The sequence below is a fragment of the Candida parapsilosis genome, contig 006372 (genome assembly GCF_000182765.1).
Source record: "Candida parapsilosis strain CDC317 annotated contig 006372".
NCBI classification, from domain to species: domain Eukaryota; kingdom Fungi; phylum Ascomycota; class Pichiomycetes; order Serinales; family Debaryomycetaceae; genus Lodderomyces; species Lodderomyces parapsilosis.
In genome coordinates, this window is record NW_023503283.1 from 1,234,538 (window position 1) to 1,249,276 (window position 14,739).

Here is a 14,739-nt window from a genome sequence, read left to right on the forward strand (position 1 = left end):
AACTAACAAATTGTCCATCCAAGCAATTACAAATTTTCTTATTGTCTTCAAATTTCACGTCAATAACAGGACGCTACAATGATACGAACCTAATCAAAGCCATGTTTTTTCAACAATAAGCCTAAGCACGATGGCTATTAATGGAAGAAGAGGTGATGATGACGCTTGATTGTATGAAAAAGGTAATAAGCGCTTAAAAACAAAAACTTGTTGCCCTTCTTGTTTCGTTTTTGTGTAGTTACTTCAACTTTGTGCACTTCAACATAAAGACCACTCAGTGAGCAAAATTAAGCAAAAGATGACTTCTAGTTTCCACGGATATTCATCAACAAACGTTTGAAATTACCAAAAAGCTATATTTCCAATTGATGTAATTGAACAGAGAAACGCATAGGCGAATTTACGTTGAGAATGACTTTATAAACTTAAGTTTTTGTTAGAGCGCATATTCTTTTGTGTGTGTGTGTGCGTGTGTGTGTTTGTGTGTTTGTTTATCTTTTTTCTCTCTCCCATCAGGTTTGGGGGACACATTGTATTCAAAACAATGCTTTATCATTCTCATAACCAAAACTCGGCAAACCAGAAAAGAAATTGTAGACTTGCTTGTCCCTAACTTTCCAAGACTTGTTCACCAAGGGGGGAGGAGACGGTTAAGTACTGTGGCAACTGTGATTGCACCTGTTTTGTGGCTCCCCCAGTAGAGTAACAAATTGTGGTTCCTTCCTTACATTTCTAGGTCTAGACCGCAAACTCTATTAATCTTTTAGATTCTTATTGTGTCTTCCCGCTATTGGAATTTAGTGGAGGCGCACTTATACCATTGCTAAGGACTGCTCCACAGTACTATGCGCAAACGGTAAAGCTAAATAATATGCCTCCTTACTCATAGGCATCCTTGACACAAATCTTTCTTTGTATCTACGTGACGTGGCGGGCCGTCTGAGATTCTAAAGATGAGGGAAGTAGACACATGGGAGAGAAGAGTGAAAATACAGGGAATGAAATTCGGGATGCCACGTTTAGTTAATGGTTTATTGTGTAATAGCTTTGAACTTTGAAAAGACTCGCTAGGCTCAGGTTTTGATTGTTTACGAGTTTCAAATGCAATTGTGACGTAGACCATTTCATTTCTGCTTTTGTGTTCTTGTTATTTGAGAGATGGCAAGTGTACCCGAATTATACAACAATTAACTACAACATTTCATTTGCTACATACACACACACAAGTAAGCGACAGAACATGAAGTTTATTGTTGTTTTATTTTTTTCTTTCTGCAACTCACGCATCATTGCGAATTGGGGGATGGACACAGCAGTACCACCAATTCATATAATTCACCGTACATTTCCGACTTTCGGTTAGGTTGTCATTAATTGTGAACCCCACATCCTTTTTCAAATGAACACCTTTTTGAAATTTATGTGATTATATGTCCCCTGGGTAAATTTCCTCACATATTCTAATTTGTGGTGGTGGCGAATTCTTTTTTTTTTGTTGGGTACCCCATGATAATCATCTTGAGAAAGCTCAACGGAATTGTTTAAACATCAAACGTTTTCCGGGTTTATATATGTACTGCATGAAGCTAGTGAAAGGGAGAGTGGGGCGGAGGTGTCTTAGATTCGTTACCGTAGGTGTAGTTACTAGCAAGTTGTACCTCCTACACTTACACTGAATTTCGGAGATAATTGAGTGGGGTTTGTCTTCTATCTCCATATGTTTGAAACTCTGTGAGATTTATGCACAGGGCTAATAGAAGATATCGAGTGTAAGGCCTTGTAGTGAGAAGGCGAAAGGAGAAGAGTTGTGAAGGGAAAGCTACTGTGACTCCCCCTAATACTGAGTCATTTTGACTTCACTCTTCCACAAGCAAGTCAGCGTGAAGCTTTTTTGAACTATCTTAAGGATATTGGACGAAAAGATATGTGAGCCATTTTGCTGCAAAGTTTTACACCCCACCCAAAAACCTTCATTTGTTATTAAGCGCAATGCAGGGACATTCGCGCTAAATTTAGCCACTAGTGCCTTTTCTAAACACTCATTTGAAACTTGATGACCACATATGAAAAGCTTATGGCGACACCAATTTGCCTTCTACTCTGCTAGATGATACTGAATAAATAAAAGCAAAATCGGAAAACTGCGCCACATTTTTTTGAGGAGGGAATGTTAGGTCGTAGGTTGAAACTCGATTGAAATTGTTCATGGTATCATAGTTACGTCACTGACGGCGTTCTGACCGCATTATATATCAGGCGATGTTAAGTAAGTAATCCTGTTTTATTTATTATTATTTTTTTTAAACAGAAGGCGTTCATGTACAGCCTAATTTTCAATGTCGCTTAAATGATTCGGGTAAATTTCTTACAATCAAACCAAGATCCTCTGATCTACCACAATTGTCACTCAAAAGGAAATACTTGAGAGAATGATCTTTTTTGAGTACAAGTTTGACGTTACGAATATACAGATTGACTTTATAGATGTAAAGGGATCATTTACTAACAACAATTTTGGTTTGGGTTTTTATTTGCGTTTAAGTACACACTAAAAAAAAAAAAAGAAAGGAGCTTACTTGCGTATGGAATGTCAAGTTAGTGTAACTGATAAGTTGTCAAGCGCTGATTGTTAAGATGGCCCGCCCTATCAACTGCAAGCATCAATTATGATCCAACATTCAGCTATGAGACATGGCGGTTACTATCGTTCCACTTTGTGCTCTTAAGAGAGGTTCAAACTTGTTGATTGGACGAGTAGACCGAAACTGCGAGGCGTAGTTAAGCAAAGTTCCATTGCAAAATGTTTTTTGAACTCCCATGAAATTGTGTAAAAGTGTAGGAGCCACCAATAAAACATCGTAGTCATCATAGCTTGAAATGTGACTATGATTATTCAAAGTGCAATGCATCAACCACTTCCATAGAAGTTACTCATTTAGCTTTCCTGGCAACTGGGGGGTATTCTCATCTGTTTATCACGCCACGCTCCAAAGTTCAGAGTCGTCGTGTACTAGGGAATTTCAGGTTGCAAAAAAAAAAACAAAGCAATAAAATTTTGCGGCGGTTCAGGATATTTAATCGCCGATTAAGGAGTCCTACGCAGTCGCAATAAGATACGTCTATGCGAAGCTAAAACATCAATATTTCAAGTGTTCTGTGTAAATGGCACTATATGTGGTAGCAAGATCTTTTATGAACCTGATATTGTATAGACAATGAAGGTAGATCATAACCTGCAGTCTCTATTGCATTGCTTGCTTTCCATATAAGGTTAAAAGAACTGCCGTTTTGCCGTATTATTTTTTTTTTCTGCTTATAAAAACGTTAATGAATCTAGGTATACGCTTTAACAATGCAACTACGTTACAAATTCCTCTAAAGACGGTTCAATGGTGTATGAAAAAATTGGCTTTCGTGTTCTTCTCTTTGCAATTTATCGTTAGATCTCATGCCATCGTGTGTCAACTTTCTTATCAGACGACTGTAGAGAAATGCTCCTCTCTTTTTTTTTTTCTTTTTGTTTCTTTTTCCATACAACATTGCCGAATGAGGTTATTAGCGAGCGAAATGGGTTCTCTTTTCATTTCTTTTTATTCACGCTGCGATAAACCTATCGAGCCGTTCTAGAAGTAAAGAACAGTTGGTTCGAATAGGTTTGATACCTCTACATCATATACCGTCTACTGAGCATTCTATTTTTTTGTCATCACTCCTTCAATTGGTGTATTCTCTTCACCTTTGATAAGAACAACTCTTTAAGGGAAAAAAAAAAGATAGAGTGGGAAAAAAAAAGAGAAAAATAACGCCAGACAGAAGCAATCTCTCATTGACGTTTTCCAGTTTGAGGGAAGAATTTCATTTTCTTTTTAAAGCAATCACACACTCATTGGAGACTAAAAGCAAACTAGCCCAGTGAAGATATACATTCTGGTGAATCGAAAACACACTCATTACACGTGTTCAACATTATATCGGATTAATCACGCCATTGCAAACATTGCACATACATAATCTCCATCATGTCAGTCAAGACCCGTAAAATAGCAGTTGTAGGATCGCGTGCAGTGGGGAAATCATCAATGACAGTACGCTACGTTGAAGATCATTTTGTTGAAAGTTATTACCCCACTATCGAGAACCAATTTAGTAAAAACATTACCTACAAGAATCAAGAATACGCTATAAAAGTATTGGATACCGCTGGTCAGGATGAATACAGTATGATGAATGAAAAACACCTTGTTGGGATACATGGTTACCTCCTTGTATATTCAGTCACCTCCCGACAATCTTTTGAATTGGTTGAGTTTATAAGAGACAAGATACTAAATTCCATTGGCAATGAAAATATTCCTATGATTTTGATTGGTAACAAACGAGACCTAACGTATCAGAGACAGGTGGAAGAACTGGAAGGTGCTGAACTTGCACAGAAGTTCAAGTGCCGCTTTTTGGAGACTTCAGTGAAGGAGAACTACCACATCAAAGAAGCATTTGAAGGATTAATTGATAGGATTGAAAGGATACAGAATCCTCCAGTGGTGAAGAAAGAAGATAAATGTGTGATTATATAGAAGGTTTAAACAATTATATTTTCCAGTCTAGATACTCCGCAAACATCCCCCCTAGCGTTCTCATCCCTTTTTTTAAAAGATGAATTGTAAATTACAGTCGATTGGGTGTGATGAAGTCAATTGCGGCTTTTGACTATACTTTGATTGCAAAATTTGTCTCATGTTCTGTAACAAACTCAAATATGATTGATTTGGATTCTGATTCATCACTGTAAGAAAAGCATAACTCATTGCACCAGTGGACTGTCCTCCTTCCTTAGCATCAGCACTTGTTTGATTATCTTTGCATCCACTAAATGAAATGGCATCACAGGGGGCCGTTTTGGTTTGCTTGCTGTACTCATTTGCTTTTGATGCTCTACCTTTGTTCATAAAGCTCTTGACTGCTGAACCTAACCCCTTGACCATATCTATCCTGTTTCCAGAAATATATGACATACCTGCTTGTAACAATCCTTGACCTGCTTCAGCCATAACATTCGGTTCCTTCAATACACCTTTTGTGGAGTACATATATGGCAAATCCAAAGCGGAACCAGAGTGGCATGAGTCAAATAATGCTGTCAATCTGCATCCTGGTGGTAGCGTCTTAACCAACATATCATGTAAAAGATCGTCGATTATAAACCCATTTGTTTGGAAATCCAAAGGGTAGATTACTTCGTCATATCCATCATCCTCATCATAGTTTCCATACTGGTCAGGTTGATCTTCAGTTTGTCCACCATGACCCGAATAATGAAAAAAAAGGGAGTCATTAGGCCTAGCATCTTTAACTAACCATTGAATAGCATCCAAAATATTTTGTCTGGTTGGAATAGCACGTTGGGTGCGTTGATCATCAGTTAGCTTGACAATGTTATCCTCACTAAATCCATGGCTTACCAAAAATCGTTCAACATTATTGACGTCATTGATGCAGCCATTTAATTGATTTTGCGAACCAAGATAATTGATTCCTACGAGCAAGGCCTTCTTGCGACCATTACACATAGAATATTGATAATTGTAATTTTCGACACCAAATGATTGTTGATTAGTTGGTGGTTGTGAATAACTTCCAGATCCATACTGGTGTCCATAATCGGGCTCACCATTCATCCCTGGTTGTGCGCGGGAGCCATAGTTTTGTTGTTGTTGTCCTGGTGGGGGACCCGATGGCGGTCTATAGTTGCCGTATTGTCCAGGAGGTGGACCCGATGGCGGACCATAGTTATTGTATTGGCCTGGTGGTGGACCTTGAGGTGGGGCGTAGTACCCTTGAGGAGGTTGTTGTTGTTGTTGTTGTTGTCCACCACTGTACGTGTATCTACCTGATCCTGGGAACATTTTCTTAAAAATACCCTGACTGTGTTGCTATTCTGTTTGATGAAGAAATAGAACTAGTGTTTTTCCCAGTTTCAATTGTAGGATCAAAATTTCATAAAAATGTTCTGTTAAGCCTCGCAAAAATTCAATTTGGAAAGAGAATCCTTGAACAACTTGCACTACCTTGATTTTGTACACAAAGAGATTGAAGAATTTGATAGTTCCTCCTGTATTGTTGAGTAGGTGAAGAACCAAAATAATTGGTAGTGGTTTGCAAATATGGACCGGATTTTCTCTTCACTTGCGCAAATCTCATTGATAAAGTAAGTGAGGTTTATTTTTAGTAGTATAATTCTGAATTGTATGTATGTACCCATAAAACTTTCTTTTACTTTGATCGCGTTGACGACACAAAAACAAATTATTCCAAAAATAAAAATTGTTCTATTTTTCCATTCTTTCACTGGTAATCCCGATATTTCATACATAGACTCCTATAAACAATCCCTATTAAACGCAACATAAACAACCAACACTGAATCCCCGTACACTATATCCCTTTACACGTACAATGGATCGTTACCTCCCACTTCTCGAAAAGCGAAAAAAAAAGCATGGATCGAAAAAGAAGCCTTTAAAGGCAGGGCCTGAAGTTTCGAGACTGGGAGTACCTTACGATTATATTGTTATAATAGATGCCGGATCAAAAGGATCAAGGGTGCACGTATACAGCTGGCTAAATCCTGGTATCGCATTGGATAAAAAGGTGGACTTTACCCAAGCAAAACAATTGATGAGAAGGAAAGATGAGTCCGATGAAGGAGAAGAATCAGACACAGATGAAGATAGTGATGAAGATGACGAAGACGACGAATCCAAAAAGAAGCTATTATATCCCAAAATCAAAACAAAGTCAAGGTGGCACAAGAAAATCACTCCGGGAATATCCACTTTCAACAAAGCTCCCCACAAAATCGGCAAACATCACTTGTCTAAATTGTTATCACGAGCTAGTAAAATTGTCCCCAAAAGCCAGCACTATCGCACTCCCATTTTCTTACATGCCACTGCTGGGATGAGATTACTACTGCCTACTGAGCAACAACAAATTTTGAATGAAATATGTTTGTTTTTCGAAAATAAATCAGATTTCTTCATTCCTGATTGTGCATCACATGTCAATGTGATTGATGGTGATTATGAAGGATTGTATGGATGGTTGTCTATAAATACTTTGATTGGCGCTTTTGATGATCCTTCATCTCATAAGCATGGGAAGAACCACACGACATATGGACTACTAGATATGGGAGGAGCTTCAACTCAAGTTGTGTTTCAACCCAATACCACCGAAATTGATGAACACCAGAACAACTTGTACCACATGGATTTACGTCAAGTGCCCACAGTTGATGAAAAAACCGAGGAATATAAAGTCCCTCTAGAAATAGAGTATAATGTTTATTCAGATTCGTTCTTGGGTTTTGGCATGTATCAAGCAAGAAGTAAGTACATGAAGTCGCTTATTGCTTCCGATGAGAAGGAAGACGAGTATCATTATTGGGGGTTGAGCAAATCTCCCATTAACGATCCATGTATACCAAAAGGGTTCACTACATCTGATTACGTAAATGATCGTTCGTATGATTTTATTGGAGAGTCAGATTTTGAAAAGTGTTTGACACGAATCTTTCCCGTGTTACAAAATTCAACCCATGGAGGAGGAGGACCAAAGACAAATTGTAAACAATTCAGTGAAGGAGACGAAGTAAGTACTTGTTTGTTGAATGAATTGATACCGTCATTTGATTTTGATGTTAATCATTTCATAGGAGTGAGCGGATACTGGGACGCCATTGAAGATTTGTTATCTCAACAACAAGACGATGATGAGAAACTGAAACGAGACAAGTTGAGAGATCAAAAGAATACCTATGATTACAAAAAAATCTTCAACAAGACGCAGAAAATGTGCTCGCAATCATGGTCGAGCATCTTAGAGCTAAACTCCCAAAAGGAATATAAAGATCAATTGAGTGAAGAAGAGTTGTCAACGTTGTGTTTTAAATCTTCATGGATCTTGAATTTTTTGCATTTGGGTCTTGGATTCCCTAGATTTGGTATTGATAATGTCACCAATAGCAATAAAGGATTTGAAACATTGCAATTGGTTGAACAATTGGGTGGATCATCATTTTCTTGGGCATTGGGAAGAGCAGTACTTTATGCTAATGATGAATATATTCAAGCTTATAACAATTACACCAATCGGATTGCAAGTGATGAAAAAAAGGGGCCTCTTCAGCTCAAACGACCAGGATTTTATCATAGTTCGTCTCCGAATATATTTCAATTTGGTGCTGAACAAAATGGTATAGTTGCAAGACCCAATTACATGAAAATGAGTGCCAATAACTTACACTATTTTGATTATGAAACTAAAGAGGAAACAGATCATGAATCACCATGGAACATTGAGCCTCATCGATGGTACGGTTTCATTATATTTGCCGTGTTGTTAAGTTTTGTTATATGGCTAATGTTGGGAGGCAGAAACCGGGCATTGTTTGTGACGAAAGTTACCAGTGGGTTCAGGAAATTGGTCAAGATGACTCCCGGATATAATGGGGCTAAATATACTAGTGTTCCTAGCGGCAACTATGAGGGCGGAAGTGATATGGAGTTGGGATTGGAATTGAATGAATTGGGTAAGGATATTGAAGATCAATTTGAAATTGGCGATGACGATGAAGCAGAAGACGATGAAGAAGTAGGTGAAGGAAATAGGCTGTAAATAACTAGCGCGTAGGTTAACCTTGACAAATCCAAATCTATATAAGCTTACTGATATCAATTCTTGAGAGAAACGACGTATTTTTCACCATTGGCTCCAATTTTCTCCAAATCATTCAATGCATCCTCGATAATTTCAAGACCACCATTGTATTGTTTATATCTAGCTGGTTTGATTTGTGAATTTCGTAAAAACAATGATGTTATAGCAATAAAGTTAGCTCCAAACTCAACATCTTCATGAAATCGTTTGATGATTACTGGTTTCAAGTGTACCAGTTTAGGGATCCGTTCCTCCTTTGGTACTCCCACAACACCTGCAAATTGTGGAGAACTGTCAACTGTCTGTCCATCCTCGTTAGCTCCTTTTTTTAAACTTGATTTCAATTTGTAGCTATTGGAATCGAGCATATTTAACACTTTAATCGCGGTTTCTTTGGACACACAATCAATTCCATAATCTATTCCATTTGGAGACAACTTCTCAACTTGTGCTAATATCTCATCATCAGAAGCAAACCTATCAATGATATAGTCAACTCCTAACAGGGTTAAATAATGTGCATGTTTGTTTCCAGCTATGGCAATCACTGTTAATCCATGTAGTTTAGCCAATTGGGCAGCATAGATGCCTACAATTGTCGACCCACCCCAAATCAACAACGTACCACTATGCACTTTAGGCATAGGGGATAATTCGAATCCAAATGAGTTGTAGAATAATATGCCAGCCGTGACTAACCCAACACCGATGGTGGCTCCATCTTCATATGTATACTGTGGTGGTAATTTCCAAACGAGACGTGAGTCAATGGCTGTATATTGTTGAAATGTTGATGTACGATTATCTCTATAACTAGTTGAGCTGACAATCACTTTATCTCCTATTGCGAGATGATGGCTAGTTTTAGAATTGACTTTGTTGCCCAATTTAACTACTTCTCCACTTGATTCACGACCATTGATCCATGGGAAATGATAAATGCCAAACCCATACTTTTTCCCCTTCCAATCAATGGGGTTTAATCCAATGGCTCTATTTTGGACTAGGATTTCATAGGGTGATATTTCGGGTATTGGGTAGTCTGATTGTATTTGTAATGGTTGTTTGAAATGAGTGATTGACAAGATTGATTGATGACGCTGGTTGAAAGAGATTTGCGATATAGTCTCAACTGTCGAAATTTCTTTAAGTTCAAGTGAGTTTTCCAATTTGTGCTTTTTTGAACTAGGCAACGGATCCGCTTCATCTATTTCTTCTTTCGAAACAAGAACTTTTCTTGATCTCTTGGTTGCTGGGGGTTTGGTTGGCTCATAAAGAGGAGAACCTAATCTTTTGCGTGAAACTTCTTGAACTTTAGTTGAAGACATATTGGTGTTGCAATTATGTAGATGACTATGAGACAAATGGAAGGAATGACGTTTTTATACTCCGTATACAAAGAAGAGTCTCGTTGGTGATAAATGTCGAAGAAAAAAAACAGCAATTTGGAATCAATCTGTGGATGGATGAAATTAAAAAAAAAAAAAAGAAAAACAGGGATCAACTTCTTCGCTATAGTTGCATCGGCTGAGTTTTATCAGGAAGGGGGTGGGCCTGTGTGTAATTAGTGGGTAACTTAAAAACAGCCCAAAGATAAGCCACAACACGTTAACCGATGAGCCGAAGGTGTAAAAAATTACGAATCATATCATCTTAATGGAACTGTGGCTCATTACTTTTGTTTTTGCACCCATTCAAATGAGCGAAAGAAAAAGTAAACGTTTGTGTGTTAAAATGGATTACGAGTGATTACGTAATTATGTAGCCACAAAACTTGCACGTGCACAAACTGATATACTCGGGTGGACGAAACCACACCAACCGAAAACCCACAAATTCAACACACAGTTTTTGTACATAGTTATGGCTCATTAATGCACCACAACAAGTCCCTCACTTCCGCCTTCAATCTCCACGGTATTTCCCAATCAATAAACTACTGTTTACCCCACCAAATCCAAATGAATTACACATGGCATACTCAATATCAATGTCCAATTTCGGCTTGTTTGCAACATAATCAAACTTGGCAAATTTATCCTCTTCATCACCCAATTTTCCGCCCGGATTGTCCAAGTTTAATGTCGGTGGTACTTGACCCGTTTTCATAGCTTGTAAAGTAAAGATTGCTTCAACAGCACCAGCAGCCCCCAATAAATGACCTATGGCTCCTTTTGTTGACGAAACTAATGTCAGTTGAGAAAACAATCGATACAAAGCATTATTCTCGGCCCGGTCGCCAATCGTGGTTGATGTAGCATGAGCATTTATGTAGTTGACTCTTTGGGGGTCAATTTGTGCTCGAGTTAAAGTTTGATTCATAGCATTGTATGCGCCTTCGCCATCTTCCTGTGGTGCAGTAATATGATATGCATCTCCTGATAAGCCATAGCCAAATATTTCTCCATAAATTTGGTCCTGAGTAACTCCACGTTTCAACGCATGGTCCAAACTTTCAACAACAACAATACCGCATCCTTCGCTTAGCACAAACCCATTTCGATCCTTATCAAATGGTCGGCTTGCTTTAGTTGGTTCGTCATTGAAATCAGTCACCAATGAACGCGCTCTTGCAAAACCAGATAATGCTAATGGGTGAATTGAAGATTCTGTTCCACCACATATCATTGCATCAGCATAATTCATCTTGATAAAGTTGTATGCATCACCAATAGCTTGAAGTCCTGTGGCACATGCAGTTGATACTGAATGTAAGGGACCTTTCAATCCGTACTTGATGGAAATGTTACCCGCAGCCATATTGTTTAGTAGTTTGGGGATAAACAACGGTTGTACCTTGCGGTAACCACCTTGATTAAATGCAGTGGTGTTGTCAAATACATCTTGAAATGAGCCAATCCCACTTCCAACGGCAACACCGAATGACTTGGAGTTTCGCAATCTTGATGGATCCAATTGTGCATCCTCTATAGCCTCTTGTGTACATGCCAATCCATATTGACTAAATTTCGCCACTCGTTTGATTTCTCCAGGTGTCAAGTGTTCGGTTGGATTCCACTTTCCCTCTGACAATGGACCTTCAGGTACTACTCCTACGACTTTTGATGGGATCTTGTCCCACCCGTCTTGGGAGTAATTGGGTAGATTCGTTGTGGATGTTATTCCTGACTCACCAGCAATAAGTCTCGTCCAATTGTGTTTGAGTCCAACACCTAGCGGTGAAATTATCCCTACTCCTGTAACCACTACTCTTGTCATTTAGTAGCGTATATCAAAACGACTTCGAAGTGAATTTGGTTATTGTGTGAATTTAATAAATCTTACGATGCATTGAGCTTACTTACATAACTATTTAATCTTTTTTCATCACCGAGAAGAAAATTGATTTCCGCTTCCGCTATTGTGACCTCATTCTTGAAAAATTGATTCAATAATCGAATCCAATTGTCGAAAAAGGACAATTCAGGAAATATAGTAAATGTTCCCTTGGGGAAACTTTCCTGTGATGAAAGATATTCATCCAACTTCATTACTTTGACATTGACACCCTTTTTATACTCTGCTGTTTTTTTGAAGTCTCTTTCAAACTTGGCGAAATCCTGAATAAACTGTTTATAACTACCATATGTTTCTTCCTTTGTCGATTTCGGTAGATCAATCTGGTTTATAGATTTGTAATGAGATGTGTAAAACTCTTGATAAAATAAAGCTTTCACTTGGTCTTTGTGGTTTTGTAGCAAGGATAGCAATTGTATCTTTCCAGTTGGAAACACCATTTCCTCTTCCTGCTCATCTGATAAATCCTCCGCTTTTTCTTCTAGATCTCTATTGTCAACCCAGTCGAGGAAAATATCCAGCTTCTCTCTTCTTGACCCAATTCCATGATATACAGGATATTTGATAAATTCATTCACTAGTTGATCTTCAATAATATCCCAACTATCAAATGACGATATTTGTGATGAGTAGTTATCCAACATTTGCTTAAACTCCTCGATAGCTGATTTTTTTTCCTCCGACTCGTCATCTACTGATAAATCAAGTGAGATTTGGCTGTGGTTATCGGACTGTTCCTCTTCATCATCCCTTTGATCCAAGACTTTGGAAACTATGTCATCTGTAATGTCTTTGTCATTTGTGGGGGCTTTTTGATGGACTCCATGACTTGGTGTTTCATCAGCTTTTACTTGATCATCATCTTCTTCTTCATCTTCACTTGATGAGTATCCCGAGACAATCCCCTTCCCACCGGCAGATTTCACATGAAAAGTTTCTTCAACTGGGTTCAGCTTTTCACTGGTCTCGTTTTCATTTTTATCAACGGGTTCGTTTTCATATACAATTTCAACTTCATTTTTAATATGTAGCTGTTCTTGATCGCCTCCGACAGTACTTACATTTTCCCCACTCTTGTCTGTCTTGTGGCTTCTCAATCTTAAGCCCCTTGATCTGGCAAAAAGGAGCCCCAACTGATCATAATTAACTTGTGCAAGAAGTTCCTCAATATCTACACCATACTTTTCAACTAAATCACTCAATTGCCAATATGCATGGCCATCGTCGGCATTGAAATAAAAATGGTTCAGAGTATCAGTTATAATGATGTACCAGGTGGATGATTGAGAGATGGGGTAGATGAACAAAGGTTTCATTCCAACGATGCATATGCGATGGGCTTTAATCGAATCGGTTCTAAATTTTGATTTTCGATTGTGCTGAGTTTCGCTCATTGCTACCATCGGACTTTTTTGCTTTTTTAGCTAAATATAGCTGTTACAAGATCAAAAGCACAACTTGATTCGCGGTGCGCCGAGGTGAAAGAATCCACTGTTGTAGCACCTAGTTTGTAATACTACCTAAAGCCTTTTTGAATTACATAGTTGAGGTGTAACTTTCTACACTGAGGACTATCAGTGCTTCGCCGAAAAGTGAACTACTTTTAAACCCCGACAATTCCGTCCTTCTCTACAAACTTGTTACAGATAAGCACCACATAGATTTCAAGCACAATGCGCAAACTAGCATCTCTTGAATGCGCTTCTAAATGAACTCCGGGAAGGGATAACTACCATAAGGTTTATTTGAAATCAGCCCATCCATGGTTCCAAAAAGAAAAGGGAGCTGGGTCTAAAAAAAACCTTGCCATGTAAGCTTAAAAAGATGAAGTAACATACTTCTTATTCGTGCTAGAACTGGGTAAGAAAGATAATTATAGTTTAAGCCCCACTCCTTTTTTTTTTTTGGTATTTCGCATTTTAGATGACGGTATGCAGCTCTATATTCAAACTCAGTGACGAACGTAAAGACTTGATTTGCAGATAAAGTTGCAGAAAGAAACTTCCGGAATTGTGACGTGATTATTGACTTTTCTTTGACTAAAGAAGTGTATTCAGTGGTGAGTGAGTTAGATCCTAGTGGGGAAGGGTAGTGTACAGTACAGATTAGAAAGGGAAGAGCCTAACTCTACAAGGTCGTGGAGTACTTGTGTGTGGGGGTCGTTCACGTTGGTTTGAGAGTCTGTGGTGGCTTCTCCATAGCCACACGGCGGAGTGGATGTGATTTAGACGAATGAATCCATACGTTTTGTTGAGGGAGAAACAGAGAACTTGACGATGGAGTAAAAGTTACAGAAAAACGTTTGTTCTTGTAAAAGTCCTTTCAAAGTATATATTCCCACCATCGGCTCAAGTACAGCGGAACGGTCCGAGCAATTCCCCCCTCCCTGTCTCTCTCTCCGCGAGCATTTAGAGGTTGTACAGGATACATTGTTAGTATAAAGATGGTTTGGTAGCTCTTAATGCCGATTAATTTCTTTCCTGAATGTTTTCTTTTTTGTTCTCTCGCCCCACCCCTTTCTCTCTTTACGAACTTTTCGAATAAAGTAACCCCGTGGGGAAAACCCCGTTCAAATAAAGGGAAGGAGAAAAAAAGAAATTTTACTAATTTCAGTTGCGTAAAATTAACCAAAGAAAAGAAGGGAACCCGAGTGTCGTTGTTATTATTGATTGTGTAAAAGTAGAGAGAAGACAATAAGAACAATAAGATGAATAATTAAATGCC

At 38.4% G+C, this 14,739-nt stretch overlaps 6 protein-coding genes across 6 annotated transcripts; 2 read left to right on the forward strand and 4 right to left on the reverse strand. All coding sequences in view use genetic code 12, as the record gives it.

Annotated features, from left to right (window-relative positions):
* Positions 1-4,019: 4,019 nt before the first annotated feature.
* Positions 4,020-4,574, forward strand: RHB1 (putative GTPase; the record flags this gene model as incomplete). The annotated part of the gene is made up of 1 exon (XM_036811465.1): positions 4,020-4,574. One exon carries the CDS (start codon positions 4,020-4,022, stop codon positions 4,572-4,574), a length of 555 nt encoding a protein of 184 aa, XP_036667899.1.
* Positions 4,575-4,646: 72 nt separating this feature from the next.
* Positions 4,647-5,903, reverse strand: MCA1 (Ca(2+)-dependent cysteine protease; the record flags this gene model as incomplete). Its single annotated transcript, XM_036811466.1, has 1 exon — positions 4,647-5,903. The coding sequence occupies one exon, from the start codon at positions 5,901-5,903 to the stop codon at positions 4,647-4,649; it is 1,257 nt and encodes a 418-aa protein (XP_036667900.1).
* A 550-nt stretch (positions 5,904-6,453) lies between these two features.
* On the forward strand, positions 6,454-8,676 carry CPAR2_405430 (uncharacterized protein; the record flags this gene model as incomplete). Its single annotated transcript, XM_036811467.1, has 1 exon — positions 6,454-8,676. One exon carries the CDS (start codon positions 6,454-6,456, stop codon positions 8,674-8,676), a length of 2,223 nt encoding a protein of 740 aa, XP_036667901.1.
* Positions 8,677-8,732: 56 nt separating this feature from the next.
* Positions 8,733-10,046, reverse strand: CPAR2_405440 (uncharacterized protein; the record flags this gene model as incomplete). The annotated part of the gene is made up of 1 exon (XM_036811469.1): positions 8,733-10,046. The coding sequence occupies one exon, from the start codon at positions 10,044-10,046 to the stop codon at positions 8,733-8,735; it is 1,314 nt and encodes a 437-aa protein (XP_036667902.1).
* A 577-nt stretch (positions 10,047-10,623) lies between these two features.
* Positions 10,624-11,937, reverse strand: CEM1 (fatty acid synthase; the record flags this gene model as incomplete). Its single annotated transcript, XM_036811470.1, has 1 exon — positions 10,624-11,937. The coding sequence occupies one exon, from the start codon at positions 11,935-11,937 to the stop codon at positions 10,624-10,626; it is 1,314 nt and encodes a 437-aa protein (XP_036667903.1).
* A 62-nt stretch (positions 11,938-11,999) lies between these two features.
* Positions 12,000-13,409, reverse strand: CPAR2_405460 (uncharacterized protein; the record flags this gene model as incomplete). Its single annotated transcript, XM_036811471.1, has 1 exon — positions 12,000-13,409. The coding sequence occupies one exon, from the start codon at positions 13,407-13,409 to the stop codon at positions 12,000-12,002; it is 1,410 nt and encodes a 469-aa protein (XP_036667904.1).
* Between the last annotated feature and the right edge of the window lie 1,330 nt (positions 13,410-14,739).